This window comes from Mesoplodon mirus (genome assembly GCF_964341445.2).
Source record: "Mesoplodon mirus genome assembly, chromosome: 1".
Taxonomy (NCBI): domain Eukaryota; kingdom Metazoa; phylum Chordata; class Mammalia; order Artiodactyla; family Ziphiidae; genus Mesoplodon; species Mesoplodon mirus.
The window spans coordinates 45,642,816-45,660,028 of NC_138976.1; the positions used below are offsets into that span (position 1 = coordinate 45,642,816).

Here is a 17,213-nt window from a genome sequence, read left to right on the forward strand (position 1 = left end):
GGCATCACTTCCTGTATGCAGGGGCGCCCGTCCACTCGGATTGGCCCGCCTTCTGTATTTGGACGGACGTCCCGCCCTCTGGCTGTTTCTGGCAGAGGCGGGGCGGCGGGAGCTATGGCGGCTGTGACGGATTTGCAGCGGCTACAGGCCCGTGTGGAGGAGCTGGAGCGCTGGGTGTACGGGCCGGGTGGGTCTCGCGGCTCGCGGAAGGTGAGTTATCTGGGGTCCAGTGGTCCCTCTCTGGGGCAAAGCAAAAGCCGTCTACTGGCCTGGTCCTCGAGGTGGATGCTACCGCTCCAGAGTCCCGTTGCCCGCAGCCCGGCCTTTGAAATAACAACGGTTCGAGCCCTCCCGGAGCATATCGGGCCCTCGGGGTCCATTCCCACGGAGGGCACTGTGGGTCTGAGGTGGGCTCACTGTGGAGACTCCGCCTTTGCCCTCGCGGGGTAGTTGGGGAGACCTGACACACTCGAGAAGCTGACTAATCAGAGTTTCAGTAAGAGCTGAAGCCCGGAAGGGCCGTTGTGGAGCCCTGCGTAATTGCTAAGTGAATTGTGTAAAGAGAGGTCCATAGGACCCCAAAAGAGGCAGACCGGAGGTGGATAAAGAAGGCTCCAGGGGGTTAGATGTGTGCTGTGGGAGGGCCAGGATTAGGAGGGGAAGGGATTGGGTACTGAGTGTTCAGATATGGACTGGCACTCCTTCCCACCAGTGACTGAATTTTGACAACTGTGCAGCTCAGTTTCCCTTCCATCCCCTTTTTAACTCTGGAAAGACCTTTCACTGAAGGTGGAGTGTCAGGCACACCCTGGAGTTGAGTGCCTCAGAGGTAATGATGTCTGTTTGTACACTTCTTGTGGAATTAGTTATCACTAGCAGATTGTGTCCCATGTGAGAACTGACTTCTCAGAACATTCTCTCCCTTTCACATCTATGACGCAAATCCTCCTGATTTTCCTCCTACCTCTCGGGCTGCTTCTATGCAGTCTTATTTGCCTCCCCATATATTTGACCCTTGAATATTGTCATTCCTTACCCTCTAACCTAAAACCTGTGTGAGATCATTCACTTGCGTAGCCTCTCCCTCTATTCAGCCCTTTAATATTGGAATTCCTCATCCTCTACCCTTAAAGCCTAGGTAGGTTCAGCCAAGAGGAGGGAATCAGGGGATAGATAGTATACGCTAGTGCCCCGTAAACTCTAAAGTAGTTCATTACCTCCCCAGTCGCACTTGAAACTCCCCAAGGAGTGCATGATTATCTCCCCCTTCACACTGAGGATTCCGGGAAGGTAGGGTTGAATCTCTTTTAATACTGGAGAAGGGGACGATAGCTGGGACAAGGAGGTTTGGGATCCTGAGGGAATGAGGGTTCTTGATCTCTTCCAAGACTTGAGCCAAGTGGTAAATCTTGGAATTAACTTCCACTCCTCCCATAGGTGGCCGATGGCCTGGTCAAGGTGCAGGTGGCTTTGGGGAACATCGCCAGCAAGAGGGAGAGGGTGAAGATTCTGTACAAAAAGAGTAAGTGCTTCCATGAGGTGTCTACCTGCTCTCCTTCCCAAGCCTCTGCTTCCTGGTTCCCTGCCCAGGCTCTTCAGCCTAGTAGGTCACTGGAGTTGCCCTTTGGGGATAGCAGGTGAAGACATTGCCCTGATGAAATGGTGAATTGGGGTGTGCTTTCTACTTTGTGGTTAAACCCCAAGCCCATGGCAATGTCCTAAGTTATGGGATAAGAGCTCTGCCTGAAAGGTCCCCTTGGGGAAGGAGGGACGAGGGGTATGGAATTTCCACAGGCAAGGTTCAGAGGCAGGAAAGAAATCAGGCACTGAGAGCCCCAGCCGTGGCTCAACCAGCCCTTTTTGATTACGTCAGAGCTAGCAACCTGTTCAGGAACTAGAAATCAGATAAAGCTCTGGCATGTCTTGGTGGCACTGAGGGGCAAGATGCCTTCCAGCCTTGAGGATAGATCAGTGGGAAGGCTGAGGGCCCCAGGGTTTTAAAGTTTGAGGCTGGCCAGCAGGTGATCAGACGGTAGAGACAGGGAAGTGGGGATAGGGGACCTGGTGGAGGCCTGGTGGACACTGAGGGTGTCAGCTCCTCACTCAAGGGTCTCCCCAAGGCTGACACCTCCCCTCATATCCTTCACAAGACAGAACCCCACTCCCCAACCTTATTCCATTTTCCATCTTGCTACTTTTCTAGTTGAAGACCTGATCAAATACCTGGATCCTGAGTACATTGACCGCATTGCCATACCTGATGCCTCTAAGCTGCAGTTCATCTTAGCAGGTAGTGCTGGACAGTATGTGCATATGCATCTGGGGATGTGGATTGTGGGGGATGTCGGGCACAGAGATAGCTTCCCTGCTGGCCCTCTCCTGGATACAGCCCTGGAGGCTGCTTTCTGGAACCTGGCCTGGTTCTGGACTGAGGCTGGAGGTGGTCCTGTGGTCCTCAAGTAGGCACTGGGTACAGTATACTTCAGAGCCAGCTGCAGACCATGGTGCCAGCCACAGTGGAAGCTACTCCGGTGTTCTATCTATGGCTTGCCTCTAGGATTTTCCTTTGGAACCTTCCTTACTTCTGCTCAGTAGACATAGGAGCTTCTAGGAAAGGGTAGGGGCAGAGAGCATTGCATTTGGGAGAGGTGAGGTTATAGGCATGAGTTTCAACATCTTTCTTCATGCGAGAAGGGGCTGGAATTTCAGAATTCTAGGCAGGAACTCTTGTCTTAGCAATGTCTGCTTATCAGTTAGTTAGCCACTCCACGAGGTATGGTTTGCCAAGCACCTGTGTTTGTTCATGCATTCAAAAGTGATCATCTACTGTGATCCAGACTATCATAGGTGTGAGGTATACAATGATGAACCAGAAAATACCTGAGCCACTGCTGTGGCTTAGACACCAAGTTCAGGAGGTCTTCTCCTGCTCCGATTATTATTTTTTAAATTTATTTATTTATTTTTGGCTGCGTTGGGTTTTCATTGCTGCGCGTGCACTTTCTCTAGTTGCGGTGGCTTCTCTTGTTGCGGAGCATTGGCTCTAGGCGCACGGGCTACAGTAGTTGTGGCATGCGGGCTCAGTAGTTGTGGCGCACGGGCTTAGTTGCTCTGCGGCATGGTCTCCCAGACCAGGGCTCGAACCCGTGTCCCCTGAATTGGCAAGCAGATCCTAACCACTGCGCTACCAGGGAGGTCCCTCCTGCACTGATTCTTAAGTCCAGCCTCTCCATGCCTCCCTGTCGCCACTGCCTCAGTGTTCGTCCCCTTGTACATGAATAGTTGCAGTCTCCTAAGTGCTCTTCTTGACCCTAGTCTTCCCCTTCTTGCATGTGGTTCAGTATCATCTTCCCAAAACACATTTCCAACATGCCACTTTGTTTACTTTGGAACCTCAGTGTGTGTGTGTCTCTCTCCCTATTAGGATAAATTCCTAATTCCTTAGCATGCCATTCCAAGCCTTCTATTGACTGCCAGATCTACCCTCCCATCTCGCTGTTTCCTGTGCTCTCCTTGCTCCAGTGCAGCCAAATGAATTCTATTTCCTCTACTAGTTGACAAGCATTCTTTCCTCCAAATGCTTGACATAACAGTCCTCTCTTCCTGAATGCCCTTCCCACTCTGCAGCCACTGAAACCCAATGTACACAGGGTCATCCCAGTCCTGCTTTCCTCACTGGACTGTCCTGTTACTGTCCCAGCTCTCCAGGAACTTGTAATTGTCTGTGCCTCTCAGATCCACTGAGCAGAACCTGCCTGGTAGTTTTCCACGCCTCCTCTTTCAGACCTTCCCAGGAGCCCTTGCATGTGGGGACCCAAGTCTGAAGTACTTTGTTTCCTGTGGCCTAGGAGGGGCTCTGAGTTTGTTGATAGGAGGCTAGAGGAAGGGGCCTCAGAGTTAAAACTTGGAGAAAGGTAGGATTTGGAGGAACTTAGAGGCTCCTTGGGCTCAAGATAGGTCAGACCAGAGGCATCCAAGAGAGGTGGAGCCAGATTGGGGGAATGTGCACATAGAGAAGGGGGCTGTGGGCAGACTAGCTGCCCCAAGCTCAGCCATCTCATCGGCCCCTCGCACGGGAGTGGCCGTGCCCAGGCTCGCCTCACTGCCACTGCCTTGTCTGTTTGTGCCTCAGAGGAGCAGTTTATCCTCTCCCAGGTTGCGCTTCTGGAGCAGGTGGAGGCTTTGGTGCCCATGCTGGACAGCAGTCATATCAAAGGTACCTCTCTGGGGCTGCAGCTCCACTACTCTACTTGGGGAGGTGGGTGGATGGGCAGGACTTCCCTGGGCTCAGGCCAGCTCTGCTCCTTGTCTTTATCTCACCCTGGGGGTACCGGACACCTGCACTGGGATTAAAATTTCCAGGGCAGAGAGCTCAGCTTCAGAATGTCAGGCAGTTTGGCACTAAGGACACTCATGTAAGGCCAGCGGCCTCCAACTCTGGGATTCCTTCTGTCTTCTACCCCACCCCTCAGCAGCTGTCCTTCAGGGTGCTGCAGGGCCCAGATTTTACTGTAAGAGTCCCTGCCAGGTGTGTCAATGGGTGTGAATTCTTCCTGCCGCACTGCCTAGTGCAGTCCCTAGGCCTGGGTTTTGACAAGCAGACCGTGACTTTAATTGAATCCAGATAGCCATCTTGTCTGTCTCTAGAGGTATTTTTCCCAGCTCCCCCTCCCTACCCCTGATCAGCTTCCTGCTGAGCATCTGACACCCGTAAGCTGTAGGCCCAGCATGGTGGCTGAGGCTCTGGGTGTTGGATTCCAGGTGGCCAGCTTAGGGACCTGGCATTCATCCTCAGCCCACCTGCAGGCTCCCTGTTCCCTATAGGCCCGGCAGACCTGGTCCCGCTGGGCTGAGAGCAAAGGAACAGATCCCATGATAATCAAAGCTTCCTCTACTTGGCCCTGCTCACAGCCCTGGGGTGGGTGTTTGGGCAACTCTGGGAACCCCAGGGTTTTGTCTTCTTCTAGGGGCCTGCATCTTCCCCTCCCCTTTGGGTCCTAGAGTAAGACTGGGGTGGGCAGGGAGTCCCACCACCACCTCCAGAAGCAGTGGTCGATGAAGCTGGCGTTTGTTTAGCTTCTCCACTCAATACTCTAATCCTACCGAAGACCTAATAGACTATTGAGCAGTCCCGGGGGAAGGCACAAGCATCACTAGGCAGTGTGCGTTGTGTTTTACAGCCGTTCCTGAGCATGCCGCCCGCCTGCAGCGCTTGGCCCAGATCCACATCCAGCAGCAGGTATGGGAGGGGAGAGGACTGGAAGGGAAAGTAGAGGTGGTGAGGCTCCTAGTCCCCACCCCTGCCTCCTGGAGAAGCAGCCTCAGGCTTCCCTGATGTCAGCTTCAGGGGGAATTTAGGGTTTATCCTTTGTCTTCCATCTGCCTTCCAGAAGGGAAGGGATTTGCCTACGGTCACATCCAGGTCTCCTGCCTCCCAGAGTAGGGCTACCTGAGGTATCAGAAGATTGATGTTGGGAGGTACCCATGAATTCCTGGGGATGATGTGTCCTTAACTATGGTGGAAGAGCTGCTTTTTCACTATTCCCAGGCCCTAGTGTAAAGGTCAAAGAGGGTTCAGAAATAGGGGACAGGGAGGGAGGCATATGCTAGCAGGAATATTTGCTTGAATGTGTGGTTCACCCCCCCCTTCTATCAGCCTTAGGACTGCAGTTAGGCTACCCATACTGGAGCCTGAAAGTGCCTCTTTAGAAATTTTCTCCTTTTGGCACTGGGGTTAAACGTTACCTTTTCTAGGCTCTATGGGGAGCGAGGGTCCCTGATGAGGTGGGCAGTGGGAAGCGGGGGCTTTGTCCAACTTTCTCTGCCACACCTTGGCTCCACAGGACCAGTGTGTGGAGATCACTGAGGAGTCCAAGGCTCTCCTGGAGGAATACAACAAGACTGTATCCTTTCTGCTCAGCCAGGCCCCTGAGGAGTGCTGTCCGGAGCCCTGTCCTTTTATCCATTTCTAGCTCTGTCTCTCATCCCATCCCAACCAGCCTGCCTATCCCCCCGCTGCCCGACACTTTAGGCAGATGCAAACCTCTCCACTCCCTCGCTCAGATGTCTGTTCTCACCTTGACCTGCGACCAGACAATGCTTCTCTCCAAGCAGTTCGTGCAGTGGGATGAGCTACTTTGCCAGTTAGAGGCTGCCAAGCAAGTGAAGCCAGCAGAGGAGTGATGGCTGCTTCCCATCCTAGGGTGGGCCCGGGCAGCCAGGCTCCACGCCCTGTGCCAACCTGCCCTTGTAACAGGACAGAGCAGAGGCAGCTCTGTATTTATTGGATTCACAGCCTACCTGTCTGCACTCAGGTGGGGCTCTGGGGTCAGAGGTCTGGCTACTTGAGATTTGCTATTTGCACCCCCTCCCCTCATCAGTGTCCTGTTCCAAAGACAATAAACTGTACAGATTACTGGAGGTGTGTGTTAGCTTCCCGGTGTTGTGTGGGTATGGTGGTGGGGATGAGGTTGATAGGCCAGAGTTGTTGGCCTTCCTACTAGTTGGACTGAGAGCTATACTCGTCCTAGTCTGGCTTTCCGGGAGAGGTAGAGCTCTCAGGACGAATGCTCTCATTTGCTTGATGTGAGTGGAACATTCGTTTATGTATCCATTTATTCCACATTTACCAAGTACACTCTAAATGTCAGATGCCATACCAGGTGGGGAGGACACAGGTAGGGTCCACCTGATTCCTGCCCTGTACAGGCTAGCTGAGGAGACAGTCAAGGAAAAGGGGAGGGACAGGTGGCACCAGGGTTCTTTGGGGGCACAGAAGAAAAAGGAATGTGGGAAGCAGCCCTGGAGGGTGACATGCAGGGTTTTGAGAGCCAAGGGAGCAGCATGTGCAAATGCAGAGGGGAGCCTTTAAGTTTCTCTCTTGGGAGCCTACTTGGTTCTATTAGCCGAGAAGGGGAGACTAAAAGAGGTTTGGATGCAGGGGGCTTTTGGGGGGTGGGCCGTGGGGGGCGGTGGTACGGTTGGAAAGGAGAGCATGTTAAAGAGCAGAGAAACTGATGGTCCCTCACTCCACCAAGTGTTTGCTGCCCCCTTGTGGTCTCAGGGACTACTGTGGCTCCAGGCCCCTTTCCATCTGGCCTGCCCACCAGCCCACCAACACGGTCTCATTGGCATCTCAAATACAGCACGTCTGAAACTGGGAGACATCCTAGACTCCTCCCTCCTTCTTCGTCCGAACAGTCGTCAAATCTACCTCCTGGTGTCTTCCAACTTAATCTACTTTTCCCCATTCCCACTGCCGTTTCTCTGGTTCATTCTTTCAACAAATGATTTATAACAAATATTTGAGCGCTTATTATACGCGGAGCAACGTACAAATCTCCGCGGACCCGGGACTTTGCGGGCAGGAGTCACCAGCGGTTGCGGCCCGCCCCCGCCCGTGCTGCAGCCACAGTGCGCTGTGCACACGAACTGGTTTGACTTGCGCCTGATGAAAACCCCCCCGTGGTTCGCCAGTGCCCACGGGGTGAGGTCCAAGCTCAGAACTCGCTGGCCAAGGCTCTCGCCCCCGCAGCAGCGGCCACTTCAAACGGCACCTCTTGCTCTTGTCCAAAGTGAAAGCCGCTGCTCCGCCTTTGCTGCTTCGGTGTGCTCAACGGGTAACGCCCGCCCTGTCATCTTCTAAGGTCCAAATCCTCCGCATCCTTAGGACGCGGGACTCCTCTGACGGCCGCTCCTCTCCTCCGCAGGGCTCTCTCCGCCCCAATAGGAGTGCTCCTTGCCCGGGGCTGAACAGCTGAGACAGCCCAAGTGCTCCGCCTCCTGGCCCAGCTCACTCTCCGGCGTCCCCCCACCTCTCGGTTTGCGGGCGGAGGCGCCGGGGTCCCCGCCCCTCAGGCCCCGCCCCGTCCGGCGTGCGCGGCCTCGCGGCCTCGGCGCGCTCCCGGGTGGCGCCATCTTGGCTTCGGATCGAGCTTGAGGAGTGTTCGGCCGCGGTGGTGAGAGCAGGAGCCCAGTGGGGTGGGGGCTCCTGGAGGTACGGGGAGGAGAGGCGAGGTCGGCTGCTGGGCCGCTGCGGCCTGCCGGGCACTGAGGGCGGCCCGTGGCGGTGGGGACCGCCGAGCCCGGCCGCCGGCGAACTGGATGCCAGGGTTAGCTCTAGCAGCCCTCGGCGTCAAGCCCCTGTTCCCGAGTGTCTGAGTGACCTGGGTTGGGGGGATCGACCCTGGGAATCTCCGGGTGAGGGGTGCTCGGCCCTGTCCTAAGGGTCCCGGAGTGGGTGAGGGGTCACTTCTGTTTTTGAGGAGCTTTTGGATGAGGGCTCTTGGCTCTGTGTCGGCGAGCTTGTGGCGTAGGGGCTTGGCCCTGTCCTCTGGGGGCACGAAGTGAGGGGCCTTGTCCCTGTCACCGCTTGGAGAGCCCAGGGTGAGGAGCACTCAGCCTTGTTCTCAGGGAGTCTTGGGTGAGGGCCCGGGCCCTGTCCCCAGGAGCCCCAGATGAGGGAAGTTCATTCCCAGTGCTAGGGAGCTTGGGATGAGGGGGCTTGGCCAGCGTTTGGGGAATTTGGTCCTGTCTCAGGGACTCCGGGGTCGGGAGAGGGTTATGGCCCTGTCCAGAGGAATGGGGTACAGGCCCCTCCCAGGGTGAGGCAGGCGTGGCCCCCTGTCCTGGGGATGAGGGCATATGGTCCTGTTTCTGGGAAATCTGGGATGAGGAGTGGGCCCACGTCCTAGAGAGCCGGGGTGGGGGGTGGGGGTTGGCCCAGGGCACCCTGCCTAGCATCCCTCTGACACTTCCCTGCAGTGGGCAGCAAGATTCAGACACGACAGCAGCCGGATGGAGCACTACCGGAAGGCTGGCTCTGTGGAACTCCCAGCACCTTCCCCGATGCCCCAGCTACCGCCTGATACCCTGGAGATGCGGGTCCGAGATGGCAGCAAAATCCGCAACCTGCTGGGCCTGGCGCTGGGGCGGTTGGAGGGCGGCAGTGCTCGGCATGTGGTGTTCTCAGGTTCTGGCCGGGCTGCAGGCAAGGCTGTCAGCTGTGCTGAGATTGTCAAGCGGCGGGTACCAGGCCTGCACCAGCTTACCAAGCTGCGCTTCCTGCAGACCGAGGACAGCTGGGTGCCAACCTCACCCGACGCAGGCCTAGATCCCCTCACGGTACGCCGCCATGTGCCTGCGGTATGGGTACTGCTCAGCCGAGATCCACTGGACCCCAATGAGTGTGGCTACCAGCCCCCAGGGGCACCCCCTGGCTTGGGCCCCACACCTACCTCCAGCTCTGGCCCCCGACCCCGAAGAAGGGCTCGAGACACCCGGTTTTGAAGACCTGCTGGCAAGCTGTTCGCCAGGCCTGAATGTCTAGGATGGCTGGGCCTTCTTTGAGAAGCCTCTGTAACTGCTCAACACCCCCAACAAGACTTGAGTCTACAGAAGTGGGCCTCCCTGTCCTGCTTCCACTTCCCTCTGGCTTGTGGAAAGGGACTGCTATGAAGAGTGACAGGTGTGGAGTCTCTGCCGGGTTCTGGATTGCCTTCTACCTACAGTGCCTCTGATCTACCTTCTGACAGAGGTCCAAGGAGTGTGTTAGGAAATAAAGGTTCTGCCCATTCGTCTGATGAGCCTCTGCTTGGCCTGCTGTGTGGAGGTGGGATTAAGGGAGTGGGAGTCCCTGCCCTTGACCCCCAGGAGCTCACAGGCTAGAGACAGGAAGGGTAAGCTCAGGTTGGTGCTGGCAGGATCTAGAGTCGATAAGAAGCCTCAAGCAGTAACCTGACTGGGTCTAGACCCCTGGGTGGCTGTCTGCTTCCTGTTTTGGGCTGGTTTAAGGACTCTGCCAGGTCAGACATTTTTCTCCATCTGCAGCATATACCTCATTTTATTGCACATTGCAGATGCTGCATATTTTACAAAGTGAATGTTTGTGGCAGGCCTGCATTGAACAAGTCTGTCAGTGCCATTTTTCCAGCAGTGTTTGCTCATTTCGTATCTCTGTCACATTTCAGTAATTCTCACAATATTTCAGAATTTTTCATTATTATTATATTGGTTATAGTGACCTATGATCAATGATCTTTGATGTTACTACTGTAACGCACTGAAGGCTCAGATGATGGTTCGCATTTTCTAGCAATAAAATATTTCTAAATTGAGGTATGTACATTGTTTTTTTAGACATAATGCTATCGCACTCTTAATAGACTACAGTGTAGTGTAAACATAACTTTTGTAAGCACTGGGAAACCAAAAAATTCATGTGACTCGCTTTATTGAGATCTTCATTTTATTGAGGTGGTCTGGAACTGAACCCAAAATATCTCTGAAGTATGCCTGTATTATCGTATAGTGGTTAAAATCGTGGTCTTGGGCACCAGGCTGCCTGGATTTGAATCCTGGTTCTGCCACTTACTAACAAGTTACTGCTATGTGACCTTGGGCAAGTTACTGCTCTGTGCCTTAGTGTTCTCATCCATGAAACAAGATATAGTGCTTACCTCATAGGCTTGTTATGAGGATTAAATGTAGGAATATACATATGATTCTTAGATACCACCTGGGCCTGTATACACTCAGCCCTCCATATCTGTTGATGCAGAACTCGTGGATACAGAGGGCTGACTGTACTACATCATTTCATATAAGGAACTTAAACATTTTGGTTAAAAAAAAAAAATCCATGGGGGCTCCTGGAACCAATTCCCTCAGGATACTGAGGGATGACTGTAAATGTTAATTGCTCTCATTATTAATGACTCAGCTTACAAATATGCCTTTTTCCTTAAAAACATAACCTCAGTCCCACATTTTCCCTTCCTGTCTCATCCTTTCCTTTTTACCCCTTGCTGTTCCTTTTCTGTCTCATCTTGGCCATAGACTCTCAGGTTCACCATGGTCAGGTCAGGGGCCTGAGGAGAATGGTGAAGATTGCAGTGGTAGCCAGTGGGGTACAGGAACCAGAACAGGATTGTGGGCAGTAGTAGACTCAGCGAAGAGTTGAGTGAATTGGGTCTCCCACTGGATTTTAAGGTCTTCTCCATTGTGTCCAGTAGCCTGGGTGTCCAGTCACCAGGAAAGCACAAAGTTCGGGCTCTTCTGGGCCCATGTGGCAGGGTGGGCACAGCAGTTTGAGTGTTGAAGTGATAGGCTGAGGGGATAGGGCCAATAGGGGCTTAGAGCAGGGCTGAGGGGACCACAGGGTGTGGTCAAAACTTTGAACACTGCATCTTTTGCTTTCTGAGGTAAGTTGCCCAGAGTGGAGGGGTGGGTGATGGAGATTCAGGGGATATTAGGAGAGACAGGAAACCCTCTCAGCAGCTGCCCAGCTGGGCCTCTCAACTGCAGAGGATCATGAAGCATCTAACACTCTTTGAGGCTGTGGTCATGACTTCGGTGTCTTGCTGCCAGCAACTGTGTGACTTCTCCCCACTCTCTTTGTGGCTAATTCAGGGTTTTTCTTCCCACCCAGCTTCTGCATAGTGCCTTTTTGCTGAGCGTCTCCACTTGAGTGTCTTCTACCATCAACAACTCTCTGAGTATCATTGGCTTCTTGCAGGCTATTGATCTTTGGCTCAGCATCCCATCCTGACCTAGCCTGCTGTGGCCAGGTGGAATGATCAATGGAATAAGCATAGTGACCTGTGTTGAGAGAATGATTCAGTAAGGTGGCATCACAAGCTCTGGGAGTCCTAGGATGGGCTCTCAATTGGGCAGCTCATCATTAAGGCACCACCTGGGGTCTCCAGGGTGATGGCAGGGGTAGTGTGGAGGGAAACTGAGCTGGGGTCAAAATCCCTTGGGAAGAACAGGATCTGCAGTTCAGAGAATCAGGAGATAGGACACAGGCTGAGGGAGAGATGGCTAGGTTCTGGGGCCTTTTCTCTGCTTGACCTCTACAGGGCCTAGTTGGGGCCTACAGGAGGAATTGCAGGGAGGGAGCCAGAGAGAGGTGAGGCCTTTAGAGTCAGAAAGCCTGACCAAGCTTAGGAGGGAGGGAGCATAAGAGTTAACGTATAATTGCCGATTCAGTTTCTTTACTTTCCACTTTCTCCTTAATTCACTGTAGTATGGCTTCTTCCTCCATAATCTCTTAGAAAAGGTAAGGGCACAAAAGGTAAGGAAGTGCAGATAGCTTTTTCAAGAAACTATTGTGATGGGAGGGGAGAGGTGACTGTGGGATACAGAGAGACTTTTACTTATTTGTTTAATGAATTAGCAAAGACCTGTTTGTAGGCTGATGGGCGAAGCCAATAGGGAAAGGGATTAAAGGTGCAGGAGACTGTGGCTAAGCCAGAGTGAGGCTCCTGGGGGAGATGAAAGGGAGTGGGCCTTGGAGCATGGAGGTATGGCCATCACAAAGGGAAGAGGAGAGCAGACTCCCTGGAACAGGAGGGAAGGAGTTGAGGATGGCTATGCATGCAGATGGGTGAAGAGGTAAAGGTGGGACATAAGAGAATTCAGAGTTCAGAAGGCTTTTAATCTCTTGAAGCAAGAGTCCAGCTCTGCTGCTGAGAGTAGAGCAAGGAGGCTGGTGTTGCAATTGGGAAAGATACCTAGGGAGGTACAGGAGGATGACCAGTCAGGGCTAAAAGCCCAGTTGAGGCTGATGACCATGAACTTGGAATATCAGTCAGGGTGTGTGCGCTCCAGCAGCACCCACAGGACAAGTGAAGACTCAGAGGAAGCACTGTTGCATTCTTCGAGACTAGGTCAAGACAGGCAGAAATGATGGAAGAATAGTGAGGAGACTAGCAAGAAAGTGTATGTGGTGAAGGCCCAAGGAATCCAAACTGGGTCAGGAAAGAAGTGAAGATAGAGAGGGGCAGGGGTCAGTGGCCTAGACCCCATGAAAATGGGTGGGGTGGGGTGAGGTGGAGTCGATGAGAGAACTGGGATAGGGTATCAGCTGTACCAGTTTCTAGGGCTCCCATAACAAGGTACCACCAACTGGTGGCTTAGAACAACAGAACTGTACGGCCTCACAGTTTTGGAGACTAGAAGTCCAAAATCAAGGTGTCAGAGCCATTTCCCTCTGAAACCTGCAGGGGAATCTTTCCTTGACTTCCTAGCTTCTGGTTTGCCAGCAGCCTTTGGCCTTCTTGGCTTTTGGATGCATTACTCCAGTCATCCATCTTCACACTGTCTTCCCTTTGTGTCTGTTTCTGTGTCCAAATTTCTCCTTTTTATAAGGATGCTGGTCATACTGGATTAGGGGCCATCCCAATGACCTCATTTTAACTTGCTTACCTCTGTAAAGATCCTATTTTCAGATAGGGTTACATTCTGAGGTACTAGGGCTTAGGACTTCAATATATTTTTATGGAGGGACGCAATTCAACACATAACAGTAGCTGAAGAATGAAATGGAGTCAGTGAATTTGAGAGTTTTAGGAGCTGACAGGACTTACTAGTGGGCATGAGAGTAGATAGTTGGGTGGCCTGGAGGGAAAGTCACTGAAGATGAGGTTGAGGAATTAAGAGGCTGGGGAGGACAGTGTGTGGAGGAGGCGGGGAGCAGCCAGGATAGAATGTGCTGAGCATTCTCACTACCTGCCTTGGAGGTGGCACGTACAGCGAGTCCCCTTGAAATGGGGCCTTCAGAACAATATGATGAGGAGTTATATACCTCCCATATGCAAACAGGCACCAAGTCCTGACAATTTTGCTTCCTAGGTCTCTCTGCATTCCCACAGCCTCTGCTGATTTGTGCCCATCATTGTCTTAAAACAGCCTCCTTGCTGGTCTCCCTGCTTCACTCCCCTCTGAACTGTCCAAACCAAGCCAGTGGCTGTTCCCTTTGTTTAGAATGCCCTTCTTCCAGATACCTGCATGGCTGTCTCCCTCCCTCCTTTAAGTCTTTGCTCAAATGTCACCTCAACGAGGCCTACTTTGACCACTCCATTTAAAACTGCAGTCAAGTACTTCTGATATCCCTTACCCTGCTTGCTTTCTTTTCTTGTCTGTCTGTCTTTCTTTTTCTTTCTTTCTTTCTTTTTTCTTTCTTTTTTTCTTTTTCTTTCTTTTCTTTCTTTCTCTTTTTTTCTTTCTTTCTTTCAAATATAACTTACTTCTTTAATGTTTTTGTTTATTGTCTGTCTCCTCCTGATGAGAATGTAAATTCCAAATGGGCAGGAATCTTTGTTTTGTTCAGTGACATAACCTATGGATGTTGAACGTTGCTTGGCACATAGTAGGTGCCTCATAAGTATTTAATAAGTGAATGAATATTGAGTCTCCAAGTGTGTGGCTAAGCCTCTGGGCCATACCCACATCTGTCATTCTTTTGCTCCCTTAGTCTTTCCGTGCCCAGATTAGAAGACGAGATCCAAATTCATTCATTGGATGGCCTTAAAGGACCCCCTTTATTGGTCACATGCCACAGTCCATCTTTGGCTTGGTCCCCTTGGACTCTGGGCTCTGGCCACACTAACTCCTCACTCTTCCCACTTGCCATGAGATTTTTCTGCCTCTGAGCCTTTGCTCTTGCCATTCTGTCTGCTTAGAACTCATCAAGATTGTTCAGAGGACGCCAGTGGCACTCCGTCTTCAGTGCCTACCTCCTCACTCCCCTCTATTTGCCTGAAACTCAGGGATCAGGCCTGATGCTATAAGGCATCACCACTCCCAGGTGATGTCTGGCTGCACTTCTGAGTCTGTCCACAAGATGACAGCATCTGCGAAGAAATGGCCCATCCCTTCCCTTTGTAGGGTCTGTGCAGAGTCGGGACACAGGGTAGTAGTGGCTTGAAATTTGGCCTTCGATAGGCTTAGTGACCTCTCAGTTATTCAACAAATAGCTAATTAGCACCCGTAATGTGACAAATATAGTCACTGGGCTTGGAAGCTCCAGCCCCATGAGGGCTATAAGCCATATATATAGGTGATTTCATTATTGGTGTGGTAAGTATAGAAATTAGGGAAGTTCATTAGATTTCAGGAGTTCAGAATCCCTCGTCCAGTCCTTAGGGACAGGCAAAGCTTCAAAGAGAAGGAGGTAATGCCTGTGTTGAATCTTGAATAAGAGCTTTGACTTCCCTGGCGGTCCATTAGTTAAGACTCGGTCCATTAGTTAAGACTCCGTGCTTCCAACGCAGGGGGCGCCGTTTCCATCCCCTGTTGGCGGAACTGAGATCCTGCATGCGGGCACGGACAAAAAAAAAAAAAAAAAAAAAAGCTGGAAGAAAAGTGGAAAGGACATTGGGGTGAAGGGCAGGCATGAGCTAAGGCACGGAGGTGAGAAGAGCTTAGAGATGATCACTGGAGCATGAAGTTCAAAGCAGGGAGTATGAGGAATGAGGCTCAGAGGAGGGTGGGGTGCTGGACTGGAAAGGCCTGAGTGCCTGGCCAAGGAGCTTGCACTTTTTCTTGAGAGTGATGGAGGTCTCTGAAGGCGATAAGGAGGGAGTGATGTGGGATATCAGATTGATGTTTCAGAGGGAGCTCTGGCTGCTACAGTGTGGAAAGTGGATTGGGGACACAGGGCAGGGAGAGCAGTGAGGAGGCTGCTGCAGGGATCCAGGGGAAGATGGTGAAGCCAAAATTATGGCTGGAGAAGGCCCTGGAGAAGCCCCTCCCAGCCCACAAAAGCTTTCAAGGCTTGGCACTTTGAAAGGGTTCTTGGCCCTAGGCAGCCTCTCCCACGCCATTTGAGCCACCTCAGCCCTTCTGTTCCTGAGACTCCTTTGGGCTCTGTCCTAGCTCCTCTGGTTATTCTGGCTGGAACCAGGTCTCTGTCAGTTTCAATGTGGAGGCCTCAATGTCCTAGGTCCCTCTCTGTTGGTAGATCTGTAGCCGTCAGCTCAGCATACACGCCAGCCCCTCTGAGTGTGATCCCTTCATGCACCTTCTTCTTTGACTCCAGATAGGAGTGTGACTGAGGGGCCTCCTCCACCAGGGAGCCAGGGTGAGCACTGGTCACTCACTGCCGTGCACCCTCCACCTGAGTTCATGTGTGCACATGTGAGTGAGTGTGTGTGCAAGTGCACGCATGTGTACTGTCGGCAGGACTGATGCTGAGGGAAGGGCATCCCTAGAAAGCAGAGGGATATCACCTGAGGAAAGGTCTGGAGGTAGGAAAGTACAGGGGGGTGTTTGGGGAGCAGGGGGGATGTTGTTAGCAGGGTCTGGCAGGGATGGGTCAGGGCCTGCGAGGTTGGGCCTGGAGCCATGACTGTGTACTGCAAGCAGGGGGCGCCACAGCCAGGTTTTGAGCAGGGATTGAGAGAGTCACCTTCATTCACAGTCTCATGAATATGCACGAAAACCTGTTGAATTATGCAGATAGAAAGGATGTAAATGTATATGCAAATTTGATGCTGCCCTCCCCGTTGCTATGGAAACCAAAGAATAGCAAGTGGGGGGTCCAAACCCTAGGGAGACCAGGCTGGAGAGACTGGAGACCAGGAGACTCTCCTGTGTCGCCTGCTTTCCCCATTCCTGCTGTTTTGATCTCATTCTCTGTCTCAGTCTGTCTCCCTTTGCCTTGCTCTCTCTCCATCTCTCTGCCTCTCTCGATATTTCTGTCTCTCTGTCTTCTCCATCTCTACTTCTCCCTCCTGTTTTTCCTTTCTGTCTCCTAGTCTCTGAGTGTCTGTGTCTGTATATTGTTGACTCCATGTCACAGTTGCTCTATGACTCTGAGACACTGTTTCTGCCTGACTCCATGCCTCTCCCTATCTTTGTCTCTGTGTCTTTAATTCCATAGCTCTCCCTTCTTCTGCGTCTCCCTGTCTTTGTGTCTCTGACTCTCCCTCCTGCATCTCCCTCTCTCTGTGTCTCTGACTCACATCTTTATTTCTCTGCATCTCTATGTTTGTGTCTGACTCTGTGTCTATTTCTTGGTCTCTCTCCCAGGTTCTCTCTCTCTTCTCTTTTGCTCTGTCTCTCTGAACCTCTTATCCCAATGCTTGTTTCCATCTGATGGGAAGGACAGGAAGCTGCACATCTGCCCTTGCCTGATGGGAGACTCCACCCCTGGCCCAGCTGCCCACATGTTCAAGGATTCCTAGGCTCTCTCCCCACATAAAATCCTGTTTTTGGTCTGGCCCCTGTCACAGTGTTGCCACAGGATCCCCATGACAGACCCAGGCTGACTGCCAGGACACCAGGACTCCCAGCCTCTGCCTGCTGTGTGACCCTTACTTGTGTTTCTCCCTCTCTGGATCTGTAGCCACAGCTCTCTCTCCTTGAAGCTGGTGGGCACCTTGAGGCAATGATGTGCTGGGAATAGCGAATTGAGAGACAAGTCTTAGTGG

The 17,213-nt window shown here is 52.4% G+C and overlaps 2 protein-coding genes across 4 annotated transcripts; both read left to right on the forward strand.

The window, feature by feature from the left end:
* The first annotated feature begins 86 nt into the window (after positions 1-86).
* Positions 87-6,420, forward strand: DCTN3 (dynactin subunit 3). Its single transcript, XM_082638455.1, has 7 exons — positions 87-210; positions 1,438-1,522; positions 2,204-2,290; positions 4,133-4,216; positions 5,181-5,239; positions 5,844-5,903; positions 6,094-6,420. The coding sequence occupies exons 1-7, from the start codon at positions 115-117 to the stop codon at positions 6,181-6,183; spliced, it is 561 nt and encodes a 186-aa protein (XP_082494581.1). The 5' UTR covers positions 87-114; the 3' UTR covers positions 6,184-6,420.
* A 1,458-nt stretch (positions 6,421-7,878) lies between these two features.
* Positions 7,879-10,115, forward strand: RPP25L (ribonuclease P/MRP subunit p25 like). Of its 3 annotated transcripts, none has more exons than XM_082614469.1 (2): positions 7,879-7,958; positions 8,764-10,115. In XM_082614469.1, exon 2 carries the CDS (start codon positions 8,797-8,799, stop codon positions 9,286-9,288), a length of 492 nt encoding a protein of 163 aa, XP_082470595.1. In that variant the 5' UTR covers positions 7,879-7,958; positions 8,764-8,796; the 3' UTR covers positions 9,289-10,115. The 3 variants fall into 3 exon arrangements, with proteins under 3 accessions (XP_082470595.1, XP_082470596.1, XP_082470597.1); XM_082614470.1 differs by having other exon boundaries at positions 7,923-7,996; XM_082614471.1 differs by lacking the exon at positions 7,879-7,958 and adding an exon at positions 8,036-8,385.
* Positions 10,116-17,213: the final 7,098 nt, after the last annotated feature.